The sequence below is a fragment of the Artemia sp. Qi Xiang Cuo genome, chromosome 21 (genome assembly GCF_049724085.1).
Source record: "Artemia sp. Qi Xiang Cuo chromosome 21, ASM4972408v1, whole genome shotgun sequence".
Lineage (NCBI taxonomy): Eukaryota > Metazoa > Arthropoda > Branchiopoda > Anostraca > Artemiidae > Artemia > Artemia sp. Qi Xiang Cuo.
The window spans coordinates 14525132-14545341 of NC_142814.1; the positions used below are offsets into that span (position 1 = coordinate 14525132).

Sequence of the window (20210 nt, forward strand, 5' to 3'; positions counted from 1 at the left end):
TGTTGAAATTTAATTCAAGAAATTATGGAAAAGTTCTCATAAAGTAAAAATTTCTTTCTTGAACTCGTATCGTGGATCGACAATATGGAATTTTCATTCAGGAAATCATTAAAATGTATTTAAGTAAGTAGCAAAATCTATTGATTTCAGATCCGGGAAATCAAGTAACGATATTAAAATTCCTAAACTGTTAAAAAATCGTAAGCAAGTAACTTTTTTTCTATCTTTATCAAAAACAATTTTAACTTAGCTACATGATGTAGATATATCATTCAAGAAAATATTAAAAAATTCTAACTAAGTAACAATTTCTTTCTTTAAGTCAACTCTTGGATACACAATACGTAAATTTCATTCAAGAAATTATGAAAAAATTGTAACTAAGTAGCAAATTCTTTCTTGAATTCACATGTTGGATTAACAAAAATACATTTCGTTCAAGAAATTATGACAAAATTCTAAGTAAGTAACAAACTCTTTATTGTTTTCACGAGTTAGATATACGATGTAGAAATTAAATTTAAGAAATTATTTCATTCAATAAATTATGAAAAAATTGTAACTAAGTAGCAAATTCTTTCTTGAATTCACCAGTTGGATTAACAAAAATACATTTCGTTAAAGAAATTATGACAAAATTCTAAGTAAGTAACAAACTCTATTGTTTTCACGAGTTAGATATACAATGTAGAAATTAAATTCAAGAAATTATGAAAAAAATTCTCAGTAAGTAACAATTTCTTTCTTGAAGTCAACTCTTGGATACACAATACGGAAATTACATTCAAGAAATTATGAAAATATTTGTAAGTAAGTAACATACTCTTTATTAATTTCAACTCTTGGATATACAGTACAGATACTTCATTCAAGAAATTATGAAAAAATCGCAAGTAAGTAGCTTTTTTTTCTCTTTATCACAAACAAGTTTCACTTAGCTACACGATGTAGAAATTTAATTCAAGAAATTATGAAAAAATTCTCAGTAAGTAACAATTTCTTTATTGAAGTCAACTCTTGGATACACAATACGGAAATTTCATTAAAGAAATTATGAAAATATTCTAAGTAAGTAACAAACTCTTTCTTGAATTCACCTGTTGGATAAACAAAAAGACATTTCGTTCAAGAGATTATGACAAAATTCTAAGTAAGTAACAAACTCTTTATTGTTTTCAAGAGTTAGATATACGATGTAGAAATTAAATTCAAGAAATTATGAAAAAATTCTCTGTCTAAGTAGCAAATTCTTTCTTGAATTCACCTGGTGGATAAACAAAAAGACATTTAGTTCAAGTAATTATGACAAACTTCTATGTAAATAACAAACTCTTTATTTTTTTCACGAGTTAGATATACGATGTAGAAATTAAATTCAAGAAATTATGAAAAAATTCTCAGTAAGTAACCATTTCTTTCTTGAACTCATCTCTTGGATACGAAATACTGAAATTTAATACAATAAATTATTACAAAATTTTCAATTAAGTAAAAGACTCTTTATTTATTTCACATATTGGATATACAGTATAGATAATTCATACAAGAAATTATTAGAAAATCGAAAGTAAGTAACTTTTTTTTCTCTTTATCACAAACAATTTAAATTTAGCTACATGATTTAGAAATTTAATTCAAGAAATTATGAAAAAATTCTCAATAAGAAACAATTTCTTTCTTGAAGTCAACTCTTGGATACACAAAACGGAAATTTCATTCAAGAAATTATAAAAATATTTGTAAGTAAGTAACAAACTCTTTATTGATTTCACCTCTTGAATATACAGTACCGATACTTCATTCAAGAAACGCGATTGAACACGTTTTGAAACTATATACTGTTTGTATACATTTCTTTTGCACCTTTCAAAACGAACGGAGATTCTTCACTGGTTCCTAACCATTGCAAAAAGTTAGCAGTACGAAAACTCAACGTTTTCAGCCGGACAGGTTTTTTAGACAACTCCCATTCTTAGGGGCCAATCACAGACAGCGGAGGTTGCTCAATATACAATAACTTGATTGGTGATTGGTTACACACCACGACGGCGCATACATAGTGAGAGAGACATGCAAAGTCGACATAGCTTTATTTCATTTTTTTAAGGTTAATTTAAACGAGGTTACGTGCGCGCACGTAATCATACGGGATTACGTATAACCAAAAAAATATGATGTTGCCCTTCATTTTTTTGTTAACTTAAAAAGGGCATTAGAACTTTTAATTTCCGTTCCAATGAGGAAAAAAAAAAAATGCATCCGTGATCTTTCTTCTGGCAAAAAATACAAAATTCCACATATTTGTAGATAGGTGCTTGAAACCTCTACAGTAGGGTTCTCTTATACAATGATTATGATGGTGTGATTTTCATTAAGGTTCTATAACTTTTAGGGGGTCTTCCCCCCCCTTTTCAAAAATCAGCCAAATTTTCTCAGGCGCGTAACTTTTGATGGGTAAGAATAAATTTGATAAAACTTATATATATATTTGAAATCAGCATTAAAATCTGATTCTTTTGATGTATCTATTGATATCATTATTCCGTTTTTTAGAGTTTCGGTTACCATTGAGCCGGGTCGCTCCTTACTTACAGTTCGTTACCACGAACTGTTTGATTAGGGTATGTTTGATCAGGGTGTCGCTTCTTGTACACCAGGCACACATGTCAGTTGACCTGACATGACATAAAATACATTTATGTCAGGTCAGTTGACCTGACATAAAATGACCTGACATTACAACTGACATAAAATATTTGTTGAACAACATTAATTACATAGTGAAACAATTGAAACTGTGCAATTACTTGAGCAGAATTACAAGACATAAGAGTAGTAACCACATATGGAATTTGCTCGGAGGTATAGCATTTTCAATGCTATTTGCTCGGAGGTATAGCAATTTCTACATTATTCAATAGAAGCTTGACACCTTTTCAAAGAGATTCAGAGCTCCCTCACATTCCAGGCTAACCAGATATGTTTCTATGCCAACCAGACATGGTCTTATACTTTTGAGTCTTTCACTTTGATGAAGGACAAGTTGGTTCTGACGCAATTTACCGGATTTCTAGTTCATGGTATACATATCTTTGTGACATTTTTGCAAAAAGGGATAATGAGATTCGCAAATTGGACGAGCGAGGATAGTACGAATTGCTTGTGAAAAACCCCGGATGAATTAGTTGAAAATAAAGTTTTAACGGACAAGTTTTTCTGACACAATTTACAGACCAGATTTCTAGTTCATATATTTTTTGATAACTTGATAGGTGATTTGAATAAAAGGAATTCAAATATTTTGTCTATGAAATAGAAGCTAACTCAATTTGCGAAAAGGTATTTCCATTTACACAACTCTAATCTGATTGAATTGTCGCCGACAATGAGATTTAATCACTGCTAAGCCTATTGTTATTGCGAAAGGGTTACCCAATTTACTTCTTAGTGTTAAATGACAGATTTCTAAATACGATCATTTTGAAAAGCAGGCAAAAAATTGGATTGTTATTGCAAGAGGGTTACTCAATTTACAGCTTAGTGTTAACTGACAGAGTTCCAAATGCGAAAATTTTGAAACGCGGACAAAAAACCGGACATTATAATCAGAAATATTTGATTAACATTTAAAAAGGGATAATGAGATATATGATCTTTATAATACACAACTGAGTTTTCATAAGTATTGTCAACTTAAAATGGAATCTAACATTCCCTTTGTCCCCCCCCCCCATTTCTGAAGGCAGGGAGGGGCGGGGTCAATTTTGGAGGCCCGAAGGAGTTGGTAACTCAGGTAATTTGTTATAAATTTGAAAAATGCCTAACGACGAATCGGAAATGTATTTTTTCTTTACATGGTGTTCGTTCATAAATCGAGGATGTCCGTTAAATAAATAATTCATATATCTTTTAAAATAGCTTTATGGGGTTCAACGGGCTCTCTTATATTATTCTGTGTGATTTTTCTTTACGTGATGGTAATTCAAAAAGCTTTAATTTCTGTTAAATGAATAATTAGTAAATATTGTAAGTTAAATTTAAATAGAGGATTTCTGTTAAATAAATATTTTTTATAAATTTTAAAATAGCTTTCCGGGGTTTGAGGGACTCTGTTGTTTTATTCCGTGTGATATTTTCTTTCCATGTTGTTCGTTCAAAAAGCGAGGATTACTGTTAAATAAATAATTGTTATACCTTTTAAAATAGCTTTACGGGGTTTGAGGGACTCTGTTGTTTTATTCCGTGTGATTTTTTCTTTACATGGTATTCGTTCGAAAAGCGAGGATTTCTGTTAAATAAATAATTCTTATATTTTTTCGTTCAATTGAAAGCGAGGATTTCTGTTAAATAAATAATTGTTATACCTTTTAAAATAGCTTTACGGGGGTTTGAGGGTCTCTGTTGTTTTATTCCGTGTGATTTTTTCTTTACATGGTGTTCATTCAAAAAGCGAGGATTTCTGTTAAATAAATAATTCTTATATTTTTTCCGTTCAATTGAAAGCGAGGATTTCTGTTAAATAAATAATTGTTATACCTTTTAAAATAGCTTTACGGGGTTTGAGGGACTCTGTTGTTTTATTCAGTGTGATTTTTTCTTTACATGGTGTTAGTTCAAAAAGCGAGGATTTCTGTTAAATAAATAATTCTTATATTTTTTCAGTAATCTACAGTAATCTGCCAAAGTAATCTAGGGGGATGTTATTCACAAAACATGGGGAAATTCATGAAAGCCTTGAGGTTTTAGCAATCTGGTCCCTATGCCTCCTTCTTAAGTGGAGCTGCCAAAGTAATCTAGGGGGAAGCTATTCACAAAACATGGGGAAATTCATGAAAGCCATGAGGTTTTAGCAATCTGGCCCCCTGCCTCCTTCTTAAGTGGAGCTGACAAAGTAATTTAGGGGGAAGTTATTCACAAAACATGGGGAAATTCATAAAAGCCATGAGGTTCTAGCAATCTGGCCCCCTGCCTCCTTCTTCAGTGGAGCTGCCAAAGTAATCTTGGGGGAAGTTATTCATAAAACATGGGGAAATTCATGAAAGCCATGAGGTTCTAGCAATCTGGCCCCCTGCCTCCTTCTTCAGTGGAGCTGCCAAAGTAATCTGGGGGGGGGAAGTTATTCACAAAACATGGGGAAATTCATGAAAGCCATGAGGTTCTAGCAATCTGGCCCCCTGCCTCCTTCTTCAGTGGAGCTGCCAAAGTAATCTGGGGGGAAGGTATTCACAAAACATGGGGAAATTCATGAAAGCCATGAGGTTCTAGCAATCTGTCCCCCTGCCTCCTTCTGCAGTGGAGCTGCCAAAGTAATCTGGGGTGAGGTTATTCACAAAACATGGAGAAATTCATGAGAGCCATGAGGTTTTGGCAATCTGGCCCCCTGCCTCCTTCTTAAGTGGGGCTGCAAAAGTAATCTGGGGGAAGACTATTCACAAAACATGGGGAAATTCACGAAAACCATGAGGTTTTAGCAATCTGGCCCCCCTGCCTCCTTCTGCAGTGGAGCTGACAAAGTAAGCTAGGGGGAACTTATTCACAAAACATGGGGAAATTCATAAAAGCCATGAGGTTCTAGCAATCTGGCCCCCTGCCTCCTTCTTCAGTGGAGCTGCCAAAGTAATCTGGGGGGGGAAGTTATTCACAAAACATGGGGAAATTCATGAAAGCCATGAGGTTCTAGCAATCTGTCCCCCTGCCACCTTCTTAAGTGGAGCTGCCAAAGTAATCTGGGGAGAGGTTATTCACAAAACATGGAGAAATTCATGAGAGCCATGAGGTTTTGGCAATCTGGCCCCCTGCCTCCTTCCTAAGTGGGGCTGCAAAAGTAATCTGGGGGAAGACTATTCACAAAACATGGGGAAATTCACGAAACCCATGAGGTTTTAGCAATCTGGCCCCCCTGCCTCCTTCTTAAGTGGAGCTGACAAAGTAATTTTGGGGGAAATTATTCACAAAACATGGGTAAATTCACAAAAACCATGAGGTTCTAGCAATCTGGCCCCCCTGCCTCCTTCTTAAGTGGAGCTGCCAAAGTAATTTAGGGGGAGGTTATTCACAAAACATGGAGAAATTCATGAAAGCCATGAGGTTCTAGCAATCTGGCCCCCTGCCTCCTTCTTCAGTGGAGCTGCCAAAGAAATCTGGGAGAAAAGTATTCACAAAACATGGGGAAATTTATGAAAACCATGAGATCTAAGTAAACTGGCCCCGCCCCTCCTTCTTAAGTACGGCAGCCAAAATAATCTGGGGGAAAATTATCCACAAAACATGGGGAAATTCATGAAAACCATGAGGTTTAAGTAAAATGGCCCCGCCCCTCCTTCTTAAGTACGGCAGCCAAAATAATCTGGGGGAAAATTATTCACAAAGCATGAAGGAATTCATGAAAGCCATAAGGTTTCAAAGACCTTGCTCCTCCTCCCTCTATGTTTGCGCGGCTTTAGAGGTTACATATGCAAAAAAGATACAAAAACATAAAGGCTGCCTATTATAGAAAGAGATTATATACAAAAAAAGAACATCTGCTAGTTCTGTCATATATTGACCTCCACATAATTTAATCTTCAATCACAGTAGGTTCCTATCAATAAACAACAACGTGGAATTTATTTTTGTACATTAAATACGGTGTAAAATGCAATTTTATGAGATGTAAAACTAATTTCAAAGAATGAAAAAACAGGACACCTACATCGATAAGTACATAGCCTACTCATTAAACATAGATGGGAAGTCCAATACGACAGCAAAAAATAAATATTATAAAAGATATTTAGTCAAACATGAAACCTTGCTGAAATTGACAGAAAAATACGAGACTAAGTTTTTTTGCTGAATTTCCGCAAAAAAAAATCAAATTGCAGACACATTCAGTTTCAGGAACAAATGTAATGTGTCTCTATTGTAAGGATTGGGTAGATGGGATGGAAATATAGAATATATATAACACGCGTAGCAGATTATTTAATGCATGACTTAGCGGTCTTAAGGGGACAAATTTTAGGGGCACAAAATTTCAAATAAATAATCTAAAGGTTATAATCATTCAATTTATGATAATCTACAACAGTCGGATAAAGTAAAGTTCATTTCTCCCAACACGTTTGACCTCTGCCCACCTGATAATTCAAATCAAGCTAATGAATTGGAAACTGGGAGGTTAAGTTGCTTCCGTAATTCCGTCGAAAAAAATAAGAGCACAAAATAATATGTAATTATTTTGTTTTGTATAAATAGCGCCGTTTTATTATATAACATTAGTTAATTTTCTGATGACGATCACTGTGTATGTGATCGAAATATCCAGAAATTTTTTCATTGTTTAACTGTCTAATAAAAGGATTTGTCCCTATTTGAACTGTTATTCGTTTATCAAAATAAAGTTGGCACTAAGTATAATCAAAATGAATCCGAGATTTTCCTTTTTCCCAAATCGTCACCACCATTCCTTGAAAATTAGAGTAAGTAGACGGAATTTAATTAGTTTTAACGTTGTTAGAATGAATTGTGCAAAACGGAGAAGGGGGCTTCGGAAACGGAACAGTTGCCTATCAAATGTTATTAGCGATTAGTGTCGATGGCCAGTAATGAGCGGTCGTTTAGTAAACTTAAAATAAGATTTATTCTTCATTAGATACACGTACAATATTACATGTTATTATTCCCCCAAAGGCTCATTGGCCTGTACAAAGGGGGAAGGCAAATGAGTTGCTTACTCAGAGATAAAAAACAAAAGAAAATTTAAAATGACCACTTACTCACATACGAAGGAGAAGAAAATAAAATATAGATAAAATGAAAAATATAGAAAAAATAGAATAAAAAAACTAAATTAATTAATTAGATTAAATACTCAAAAAAAAAAAAAAAAAAAACATAAATAAAAATAACTTCTACGAAGCCAAAGAATTTTTATCAATTTTTTTAAACAAACCGAATGAGTGGCACCCTCGAGCTGATTCAGGCAACTTATTCCAAACATTATAACACGCCATTAGAGGCTTAAAATCTGACCCTATGCAAGGAGTAAATGGAACTTCAACAGGATTTGTCATATTACGAAGATTATAATTATTTTTATCAGAGGTAAAAGATAGCGGAACACTTCGGGGCCGGGCGAGGTCACCATGAAGCTGAGCAAAAGTAAAACAGTAAACTTAAACTGATATTAGCGTATCAGATCGACTATGGGCCAGGAGCGACTAAATTATTTAGCGATAATAAGGATAGAACGCGAAGAATTAGAAGCAATCAATTGGGACAAGATAATTAATAATTTTGCAGAGACTGAAGTAAGAAACGTCAAATTGAAATGAATGGAAAATTTTGTTAATAAATGAACATTTTGTTAAAATTTGGCCTGAAATTGTTGAGAGACAGGGGAAGTGGTGTTTATCAAGATTTTGCCCCGGGTGCAAGAAGGGCCAGATTCGCCACTGTGACTGAGGTTATTTTAAGTTTTAGGTTGTTGAGGTTGAACAGGTTTTTTTGCCTAAATTTAAATATATTTTTTCTCTTTTTTTCTCAAGGATTTTTTGTAATTTCTCTTTTTTTGCAAGTACTTTGGTTTACTTTTTTCGCGCAGTTTACTAGATACTCTTTTGTTTTTGTATGGCTTTATTCAACTTAATAAATTATATATTGGTCTTAATTCTAAAGTACCAACCATCTAGTAGAAAGAAACCCTCATATTTATTTGTCTCCGCTTGTATGTTTAAGTAATATAAATGCTTTTGAGTACATTTCAGAATAGATAGCCTAATCAGATTAGATTTTATGAAATTATTCAATTGTCAACTTTTATTTTGTAATTATTGGTAACCTCTAAGAAAGAATCTCTAAGAAAGTTTATATAGTATTCTTCTTATCCTGGCGTCACCATTTTCTATGCATCCCCCAAAAACCTAATCCCCCGCTAATTTTTTGCTCTAAAAGGCATGACAACTGAACCTCAAGAACTAGCATCTGAACTTCCAAAAAAGTCGGTAAAATATGCAACTTATTTTAAGTTTATTTTTTATTAGTTTATTTTTTTACTATTTTTTTGTAGTCTGATTAACCTAGGCCTCAGGCTGTCAGTTAACTTTTGGACCAAAGAAGAACGATAACTTGAAGTCCATTAGCCTCTGCATTTAGTATCTGAACCTCCAAGAAAGTCGGTAGATCATTCAGTTTGTTTTAGGCCTTAGTTTCATCATTTATTTTTTTTATTTTTTTTTCAGCTGGATCAACCTAGGCCTCGGGTCCTCAACTAATTTTTGGAACCAAAGAAAAACGATAACCTCAAAGTTCCAGGGTCTCTGCATTAGCATCTGAGGTTCCAAGAAAGTCGGTAGAATACTCAACTTATTTTAGGCCTTAGTTTCATCTTTCCTTGCAGAAATTCAATAAAATATTATATTTTCCCAGAGGGAAGGGTGGCAATGGAAACCGCCTACCGACACCTATGAACTCCATTCCTGAACGTAGAAACTGGTCAAAATGTTCTGTTCGAAACGGGTTGTAGAAACTGGTCGAACGTAGAACGGCGGAAACGTTCACTCAACAAAAAAATTTTTACGTCCGGAGCACTTTTGTGCAGTTGTAAGGCGTTGAAGGATTCGAGGAAGGATATTGTTGGGATCGGGATAAAGGCAAAGGAAATGAAGCTGGATATGGTGAAGAGTAATTGCCAACTGGATATTAAGAATGTGAGGAGGTACGTTCGTAGGATAGTGCACTGTAGGGAGAGTGAAAAGGCAAGTATTCGAAAAAAGGGGGTTGAGTTGTTGTTATATTGTTTTTTCATGTTTTTCTTTTTGTTGCCCTTTTTTGTAACCATGGCCAATGTGCCTCTAGTGTTTAGTATATATCATATACGACGACATAAGGGGGGGGGGTACAGACCATACCAATAGAAAAAATTTTGCAATAAATATGGAAAAGCAGTTTTAGTTATTCAAATCAGTAATGAGACGCCGAGGACGGACTCCATATTTAGTAAGGGATTAATCTACCTTCTCCTCTGTGGAATTAACGAAATTGAGAAGAAAAAAAAAACACCCTCGGCTAGGTTCAATTTTTGACAGGCAGCACAATACACAATAATGATTGATCACAAAAATCGGAGGCATACTTTGAATATACTTATGGTCACGTTATAACCAATTTGCATAACAAATTTTCGTTTATTTTTCCGACAAAGTCATCTGTTTCTTCTGTGTTTAGTGAGCCCATCGACAAGAATGATTCATTAAAAATATATACTAGATTTATGATGGCAAAGGCGGTTATCAAAATATAATATCTTCGTTTAAATTGATTGTATATCATCGGTAAAAAAAAGGCAAAACAATCAAGGCCATATCCAGGGGGGTGTACCAGATTTGACCCCCACACCCTGAAATTTTTGTCCCAGTCGTAAAAAAAGAAACTAAAATACATAAAAAAAATGGTTGGACTGTTTTGTAGTTTTTCTTTGTGACCCCCACCCTGGGCCGTATACAGGATTTTTTCGGGGAGTGTTTTACACAAGGATTTTTTCGGGGGCAGGGGAGGGGGTAAACGCAAAAAAAAACTCAAAGAACACATAACAAATTTGTTTATATCCATTTTTGTTACGTTTTCACGAATCAGACAAACATTTCGGAAGGGGTTACAACCCCCTAACCACCCCTCTGGATACGGCCTTGCCCCCACCTAAACAAAAATCCTGGATACGGCCTTGATATGAATACCTTCTTTGAAAGGATTTTGAAAAGGATAAATATTTTTCCTATCGAATGGTCATATTTGCAAAGGCCCGTTACAATTTGTAAGCGAAATGGGCAAAGAAAATTATCAAGGTGGTGGGCGATGATCACGTAGCCCAAGATTATTAGAACCTATAACTCTGACAATATTTTATCCATTGAGTACCAACATGACACCATTTATCGTCATAGTGCTTAGTGCTACACGTCATAGTGTCATAGTGCTATGCGTCATAGTGCTTAAAGGCTCACTGAAAACGTTTTGGGTCTCTATATAATGGGAAACTATAAGTATTGAATTTTTTTCTGATCCACAGATGAAGTTTTCAGCGAGGGCGCGGACTTTCCACCCCCTGGTGCATAATTCGGAACGCCAAGTGTGCCGCAGAGCTCTGCTACGCTTGGCACACTCTCCGAAAATATTGGTACACCCCCTAAAACCCCAGGCACGGGGCTGCCACGCGTGGTACAATCCCCAAAAATCTTGGTACACTCCCTATAACCCCTGGCACAATTCCGCCACGCTTGGCGAAATCCCCGAAAAGCTTGGTGCTCCCTAAAATCCTGTGCACAGCTCCGCCATGCTTGACAAAACCTCGAAAAGCTTGGTACATTCCCTAAATCCCTTGGCACAGCTCCGCCACGCTTGGCAGACGCCCGCTGATACACATATTTTCTGAGAAAGAGCGACCCTTCGGCTTTTTATCAATGATTCTCTGGAAAATAAAACGCTTTTTATCTGGTCCCTAGCGACTCATTAGTGTTTACCAAGGTTGTGGAGTCGGTCGTAGGTTATAACCAATTCCGACTCAAGACATTTTCGATAAACAGACTCCAACTCCGACTTCATTCAGCAAAAATTTACTAAAATTCCGCCTCCAACTCCACATCCCTGGTGTTTACTAGAGCACCATGTGCAAAAAACTATAGCCTATGTATGTATGTATGTACACTGGAATTATTATACGGAATTACTGAGGGTAAAAGCATATTACCCCCATTACTGGGGGTCGCAGGGGTACCGGGTTAACCCCCCCCCCCCAAAAAAAAAAAAATAAAGAGTAAAATGAGATTGTAAAAAAGTAGCAAATGCATATAAACAAATTTTGACGAATTTTGTAAGGTTTTTTTGTAACCCCTACTCCCCCCTCGAAAAAAATCCTGGATACATCCTTGGTGACTGTTTCACGTAAATGGGAAGTTGCAATCATAACCTTAATAAAAAAAAGAATTCATATTTTCGGAAATCCCCAGTGACTTCCTTGTGGATACTTTGATTTGGGGGGTCTACATATTAATTAAAACAATATAACAAGATAAAAAGTGAAAAATTTTTAATTCCCCTACGTAAAAAAAACTGTGATTTCTCTATTTTTTCTTCATATTTTTCAAAATCGTTACCTTTTTTTCAAAATTTTTTCAAAATTTACCTGTTTTTTGGTACTTCAACAAAGACCCCCAGAAAAAAAAATTCGGTTCATATGCCAGAAACAACAACGTGTTCCTTTTTTCTTTATTTTTGACTGTCATTCATCACAATACATATCTAGTGATCTATCAATTACGACAGGAATATTCCTACCAACGTTACTTGTGGCACATTCTATCCAACCGAGAAAATTGGGTAATTTGTCTTGAAAACAGCTTCCTACAGTATATCTAGGCTTACTGCCAAACAGGTGTACTGTGGTATTTCTTATTTCCTGAAGGATATTCAAATTAAGTTTTCTAAATAGTAAAAAAATACCCAAGTAATTTAAACATAATTTTTGTTGACCAGACCTGTTTGTTTCAGATTAATATTCCCTAAGAAACATGCAATTTTACAAAAAGTCTAATGGTTCTTTCACACTAAGTACTAGAACTTTTCACACTAGTAGTGGCGTAATTTCGTCAAAATTCTGAGGGGGCGGGGGAATTGGAGCCAATTTTCCCAAATCAAGTAAAATGGCAGTGAAAACTGAAAAAAGAGCCAGATAGTACCATAAAGGCAAAGATACTAATGAAAACTGACCCGTTTCTCTGGATGCTTGAATTATACAGTTTTAGGCTTATCTGAGTTTTGACAAGATTTTTGAGGAAACTAAATTTTAGCCAGGCAGTGGGGCAAACCCCCTATGTTATGCAATCTTATGCAACATTTGGCAATCTTAGAGAGTAAATTTTGTCCGTAACGTAAGTAGTGCGAAACAGATTTGCGCTCAACATAGAATTTACGTTATGCAGGTTTATGTCACGTTATTAAAAAGTCAATGTAAAAGCAACAAAATGAAATTTCAGGCTGAGGAATAAATTAGTAACATTTTCCTGAAAAGCATTTCACACTTGATCAGAGCTTGAATCTCAATCTCTATGCCAAATTTTTAATTTCTGAATTGCTCATGACGATGGTTATGACGGTTTCATGGATTTTTATGTCTGTCTAGCGTAAAAGCGGCATGTTTAAGTGTAGATTGTTACGCTTAAAATAGGAGGATGGTCTGAAAAGTTCTCAGCCTAATGATGAAATGAGATTTTATGTTCTCAAAAAGGTTAATTTTTCAACTAAGTTATCTTTAAGACTAATACCTTTTGTCAAGCGGTGTTGCAGGGCCATTGCAATCTCATATCGTAACTTAATAGCTTAGCATAGAAAAATACGTTCGTAGTGCGAAAGCCGCTTAAAGCTGTAACTTACAACGAAAAAGGCTATTTATATATTTGGATTCATTAGTTTCAGGATTGATTCTATACATTCATCAGGTCAAAACAGTGATATTAAAAAAAAAACTTTTCCTTAGAGATTGTTCTGAACTTGCCTAAAATAGGAACAATTTCATATTTGTACATGTTTTTACAACCTTTTCAGTGTATTCTTTAATCTAAAACGAAGGACAAAGCGAATTTCAAAACTAATTCGGTAAATGAGTCGACCATTCGAATGTTAGCATATTTGTTGTCTTACGTTCAAGGCCTTATCCAGGAGAGGTGCCCAGTTTGAGCCCCCCCCCCTCCAAGTTTTTGTCCAAATCGTATAAAGACAACGAAAATAAATAATATTTTTCCATTTTATAAATTTCTCCTTACCCCCCCCCCCCCCCACGACCAAAAATAAATTCAAGCATTAAGTTTGTATTTCTGCTAGAAAATAACATACCAAAGACTTACACAATGAGCCCAGACATTATAAGTAGGAAATTTGACTGAAAGAGCAGGTAAAGGGAAACAGTTTTGTGTTTAAGATTTCAAGATGTGGACGCATTTTAGCTAAAAATGACACATACTTGGATCCTCAGGCGACACATTCATGGACCAAAAAACTGGCAACGCTGGTTACAACAAAATTTTGGTAGATAATAACTGAATTCTCATTCAATAACTGAATCCCAGTTAATAACTGATTTCTTCCTTGGAAAGTTCAAGTTCAATATGGAAAATTCTGTCTTTGAGAAATTTAGGCTTCTATGTTTAATTTTTCAGTATATGTTAATTTATTTTAGTACATTTAATTAGAGCAGTTCTTAAGCCAAAATTTTCTGTGTGTAACTCGTGGCTTCCAAAGCATAAAAAGATCATATTACGATGACATTTACTAACAGGAAGGGTCAAAAAAGTATTTTAAAAATCTTACTTTTTGCTTATCTAGTATTTTCATGGCATAAAACTTCCGTGAGGATTTATGCTGTACAAGCATTACGCGTCCAAAAGATCCTGTTCCGAGGGTCTTGATTCTGTCGAAATCTTCCAAACCAGCAGTATTCTGAAAAACAATATTTACATATAAAAAGATCATTTAAAAAAAAACTATCTTTACTAAACACAAGATTTCTTCCATTCAAAGGTCTAAGGAATTTTCAGAGCAATTTTTTTGGGGCCAACAATGATGTTGCGCCCAAAGGCTTGTCCGGGCGGGTACCCAGGAATTTTTTTCGGGAAGTTTGAATAATAAAATAATCGACGGTAGGGAGGGGGTAACAATAATACACGCATTTTATTCGATAATTTGAATAAAAAGTGCCAGGAATTCAAGAAAATTCTGAGTTTCAGGGGGGGGGTCCAAGAATCTCCCTGCGCATGTCCCTGGTCTTGATAATCGTAAATTTCTATTTTTAAAATCTTAAATCCTCTTTAAAGAGTTTAAGCCTATATTTCTACGTATTTCCACAGCGAGAAGTTGATGCAGCTGATATGTGGACAAAGCTCTTCGCCTTACAAGTTTCCTGATGAATGTAGTCACAAGGCTAAGAGGGAGACCGAGGACAAATTACTCCCGTTGAGGCATAAAACATGAACGTATTAGAGGGGGGGGGGGCTTTTATCATTCCCATCCCCCTCTGCATTAAGGAAACTAAAATTTGCTTTTTGCGTGTGCTCTATTATTCTCGAAACCATCAAAACAATAGTAATGATGAAAATAACGAGATAAGTAGAAGGCGATAATATTTTTCGATAAATATCGGAGAATTATGCGATAAATATAAGACAATGCGGGAAAATTCGCCAAAATTTAGACAATTTAGGCAACGGGATCGTAATTTAGGCAATAGGGGAGGGTGGGGGGTCTGGCAAATGCCCCTCCCAGGACTCGGTTTGCCCCCCCCCACCTGAATTTACCCCCCCCCCCCCAGCTGAAATTTAATTTCTTCTAAAATCGTGTCAAAACTAACAAAAGCCTGCAATAATTCAATAATCAACAGAAACAGATCAGTTTTCTTTAGTATTTATTTACTTTTACAGTGCCAAAAAGTATCTTTATAGTATTAGTACTATATAGTACCTTAATGGTACCAAATGGCTCAGCTTTCAGTTTTTAATGTCATTTTCACTTGATTTGGTAAAATTTGGCTCCAACTCTGCCCCCCCCCCCCAGGATTTTGATGAAATTACGCCACTGTTCAGTCCTGGAGTTCTTAGAATTTTCTATATATGGAGGATTATTTCCCTTTTTTTTTTCTTAAAACACTTTATTTTTACAATATATTTAAAAACGATAATTTTAATTTATAGCATTGTTCTTTAAACTATTAAAACGGTTATTTCTAATTTTAGACGATAAAAATTGGCCTCAATTGATGGTCTTCCGCTTCTCGCGAGTAGCTGCAGACTTCACGAGCAGATTTAATTACAAGGTTTGACCTTGTGGACACAACTTAGAATCAACTCTTCAAGAGGAAGTGGATTAAAGATCATTTAACATGTTTACATTACTAGTGACAAAAAAACTTCAAAACAAAAACGCCACTATTATTCTGAATATAAAATAATTTAATATTAATTATATACGTTTCAGGGAAGAGAAGTGGATTTGCGGTTATTTATTATTTATCAATTTTTGTGTGCGCGCATGATACAGCAAGCAAAAAAGAAGGGGAAAATCTGAACCCCAAGTAGTTACTTTTAGGGGGGAGCAAAACCTCGGAAAAAATAAAAGATGGGCAAACTATACTGAAAATATAAAGACATACAGTAAACAATAAATTCAAATCTCAAGATTTCGGGACAAAAAGCCTCCCATTTACGTTACTGGAAATGTAGTTTAGTGCTGACAACTGAAATGTAGTTTAGTGCTGGGCACAGTCTAGCTAACAACTGGACTGTGAGCATGAGAGGTACTGCAATTCATATTTGAACGAAAATAGAGGTACGGTAAGAGCACGAGAGATATGGCAATTTATATGTGAACGGCAGTAGAGGTACGGTATGAGCACGAGAGATATGGCAATTTATATGGGAACGGCAGTAGAGGTACGGTATGAGCATGAGAGATATGACAATTTATATGCGAACGGTAGTAGAGGTACGGTATGAGCACGAGAGGTAGGCAATTTAAAGCAGTACAGCAGTAGAGGTATGGCGAGAACTCGAGAGATAAAGCAATTTAATTTCTAATGCTTTTGAAACCGTCAAATAGAGTGATTCTCACAGTAGCACATTGCGTAAGTGTTACATATGTGTTTGCGGAATATACCAATACTTCCCAGGGATGTTGAGGTGCTAAAAGAAAACAGTAATCTATCGACCATATCAGGGTTCAAGATGAAGAAATTGCACATCAAACTAGAGGTGTTTTTAGAGGGGACAGACAGGGGAAACTCGTCTTGGGCTCAGAAATTTTAGGGGCACAAAATTTCAAGTAAATAATAAGTTTTCTTTTTGTTAAAATAAAGTAGAGGACACAGTTAATAAATGAATATAAGTAAAAAATTATTAATTAATTAATGAAATAAAAATAAACTAAAAATAAATAATGATTATTGAATAATTATATAATAATAATAATAATTAAACAATTAAAATAACAAATTAAAAATAATTTAAAATGAATCATTAATAAATTGAAAACAATTGTTAATAAATGAAAAAAAATTTGTTAGAACTAGGCCTGAAAATTTTGTGGGAGACAGGGGGGGGGGTACTAATCAAGATTTTGCCCTGGTCGCAAGAGATACCACTGCATCAAACGAAGATACTGCGAAGAGACCAGAGCCTGAGAATGGAAGCACCTATAGATCACATATTGCTTGTCTTGTTTCTGTTTTTTGTTGTTTTTTTTTTTTAGAAATGGATGTCTATAGACTAATACCTAGCTCAGTGCATACCACAGTGGGTTTATGCTGGGCCAGGTGGTACATTGTCAGCCGGTGAGTATTTTTTCATTAAAGTAGACATTAATTCTAAAATCTGGAATTCTAGAAGAAAGCTGATCCATCTAAATTTTATTACGGACCAAGAGACCCTCCTAGAATGAGGAATTTCCCCTCTGCTTGTGAAATAAAGCCATTTTTACTAAACCAATACAGTTCTGAACCGTCAGATGGCTTCCAATGGATGGTTCAGATCGCTCAGCCGTTCAGATGGCTAAAGGTAGACAAACTTTGTAGTTCTTATCCTTATTCATGCCTAAACGCCCGTGCTTCAGACTGTGCTTCTACATCTACGTTTACATCTACAGCCGTGGCTGCACATCTATATCTACATGTTCGTGCTTCAGACCGTGCTTCTAGATCTACATTTACGTCTACAGCCGTGGCTGCACATCTACATCTACATGTTCGTGCTTCAGACTGTGCTTCTAGATCTACATTTACATCTACAGTCGTGGCTGCACATCTATATCTACATGCTCGTGTGCTTCAGACCGTGCTTCTAGATCTACATTTACATCTATAGCCGTGGCTGCACATCTATATCTACATGTTCGTGCTTCAGACTGTGCTTCTAGATCTACATTTACATCTACAGCCGTGGCTGCACATCTATATCTACATGCTCGTGTGCTTCAGAGTGTGCTTCTAGATCTATATTTACATCTACAGTCGTGGCTGCACATCTATATCTACATGCTCTTGTGCTTCAGATTGTGCTTCTAGATCTATATTTACATCTACAGCCGTGGCTGCACATCTATATCTACATACTCGTGTGCTTCAGATTGTGCTTCTAGATCTATATTTACATCTACAGCCGTGGCTGCACATCTATATCTACATACTCGTGTGCTTCAAATTGTGCTTCTAGATCTACATTTACATGTAGATCTTATTCCCCCAAAGGCCAAATGAGCCTTTGGGGGAATAATAGCATGTAATATTGTATGTGTATTTATAATGAAGAATAAAACTTATCTTATCTTATCTTACATCTATAGCCATGGCTACCCATCTATATCTACATATTCGTGCTTCAGGCTGTGCTTCCAGATACAAATCCACTACTACACGCGTGGCTCGCTCCATTTCTACATCTACTCGTGCTTCGGGCTTTTATTGTTTTAAAAAATAAAGTTGTGTGACAGATTAAAACTTTAGCGTAAAGAGCGAGGTATTGAGGAGGGGACAGCCCCTTTCATATACGGAATAATTTCTGTTCGTTTTAAGTTTTAATGTCGCTCCTTACTTTCAGTTAAAAAAAACTTGTTTTTCTTTATTTGATTTCTGAAGGTTTTAGAATTAATGCAGCTTTGATTTTGGCTCACCGTACATAAATAATTCAAACGAAATTTGCATATTAATTTTACTTTTCTGGCTAAATGGCTTTCTCGAAATTTTTTTCTGACGTAACTTACGAATTAACTTACGTAACGAACTTCTATATTCGTATGCTTTATTACGTATATTAGGGAGTTTGCTCCCTAGTCAATACCTTGCATTTTATGCTAAAGTTCAACTTTTGTTTGAATCAAAAACTCCTGAATCCCAAAAGCCGGTTAATTCGAATAGATAGCTCTTTTGAAAGTACTAAAAAAAAACTAGCGAAAAGGGCGAGGTATTGACTAGGGGGCGAACACCCTCATATACGTAATAATTTCTGTTTGTTTTAATTTTTAATGTTGCTCCTTACTTTCAGTTGAAAAAACTAGTCTTTTACGAGTATTTATTTTCTGATCGTTTTTTAAATAATGCTGGGAAATCCGGCGCCCCCTTCATAGAAATGCCCCTTCCCCCAAGGAAACATCCTCCATGGAAAGATCATCCCACATAATCCCATCCTCCGACACCCCCCCCCATAAAAAATCCCTCCTGAAACGTCTTTATACTTCCCATTAACCAATACTACGAGTATATGTAAACAATGGGCGAAGTTCATAACTTCCAGCCCTTCCCCCGGGAACTATGGGGGATTAAGTCATCCTAAAAAACATATATATTAGATTTTCGACTGTGCTGAACAGAATGGCTATCTAAAATTTATATTAGGTTACTTCGGGAAAAAATGAGCGTGGGAGGGGGCCAAGATGCCGTCCAATTTTCTTGTTCACTTATAAAGTGCACTAGAATTTTCGTTTCTGTTCGAATGAGACCTCTCAGGGTATTCTGGGACTACTGGATCGATACGGTCACCCCTGGGAAAATAAAAAAAAAAAAAAAATAAATAAACACGCATTCGTGATCTTTCTTCTGACAAAAAATACAAAATTCAACATTTTTGCAGATAGGAGCTTGAAACTTCCGCAGCAGGATTTTCTGATACGCTGAATCCGATGGTGTGATTTTCATTAAAGTTCTATGACTTCTTGGGGGTGTTTCCCCCTTTTTTCGAAAATAAGGCAAATTTTCTCAGGCGCGTAATTTTTGATGGGTAAAACTAAACTTAATGAAACTTATATTGAAATCATCATAAATATTTGATTCTATTGATGTATTTATGGGTATCAAAATTCCGGTTTTTAGAGTTTCGGTTACTATTGAGCCGGGTGGCTCCTTACTTACAGTTCGTTACTACGAACTGTTTGATCGACGATATAACTGATGCACTCATAAATCCGATCTACCAAACAATTTGTACTGAAAGCTTTGACCAACACTTTAGAGACAGGACATAATCACCTTTTCGCTCGTCAAAGCTTTTTTCTTCTTGTTCTTCCTTGTCATACAAGTAAAGGAGTATCTAATTTCTCCTTTCCTTGAGAACCCGCACGGCTACTGAACCATGAGCAGATAACAGCAGAAGTCAAGCACTACTTGTACTCAGTGGCGGTTCTGGCCTCTCTTGCGCCCGGGG

At 35.6% G+C, this 20210-nt stretch overlaps 1 protein-coding gene across 1 annotated transcript in view; it reads right to left on the reverse strand.

The window, feature by feature from the left end:
- Window positions 1-20210, reverse strand: part of Pka-C1 (Protein kinase, cAMP-dependent, catalytic subunit 1) — a 464283-nt gene that overhangs the window by 128713 nt on the left and 315360 nt on the right. The window contains exon 4 of the mRNA XM_089107085.1: window positions 14341-14469. Coding sequence (XP_088963211.1) covers window positions 14341-14469 — 129 coding nt within the window. The remainder of the gene's footprint in view (window positions 1-14340; window positions 14470-20210) is intronic.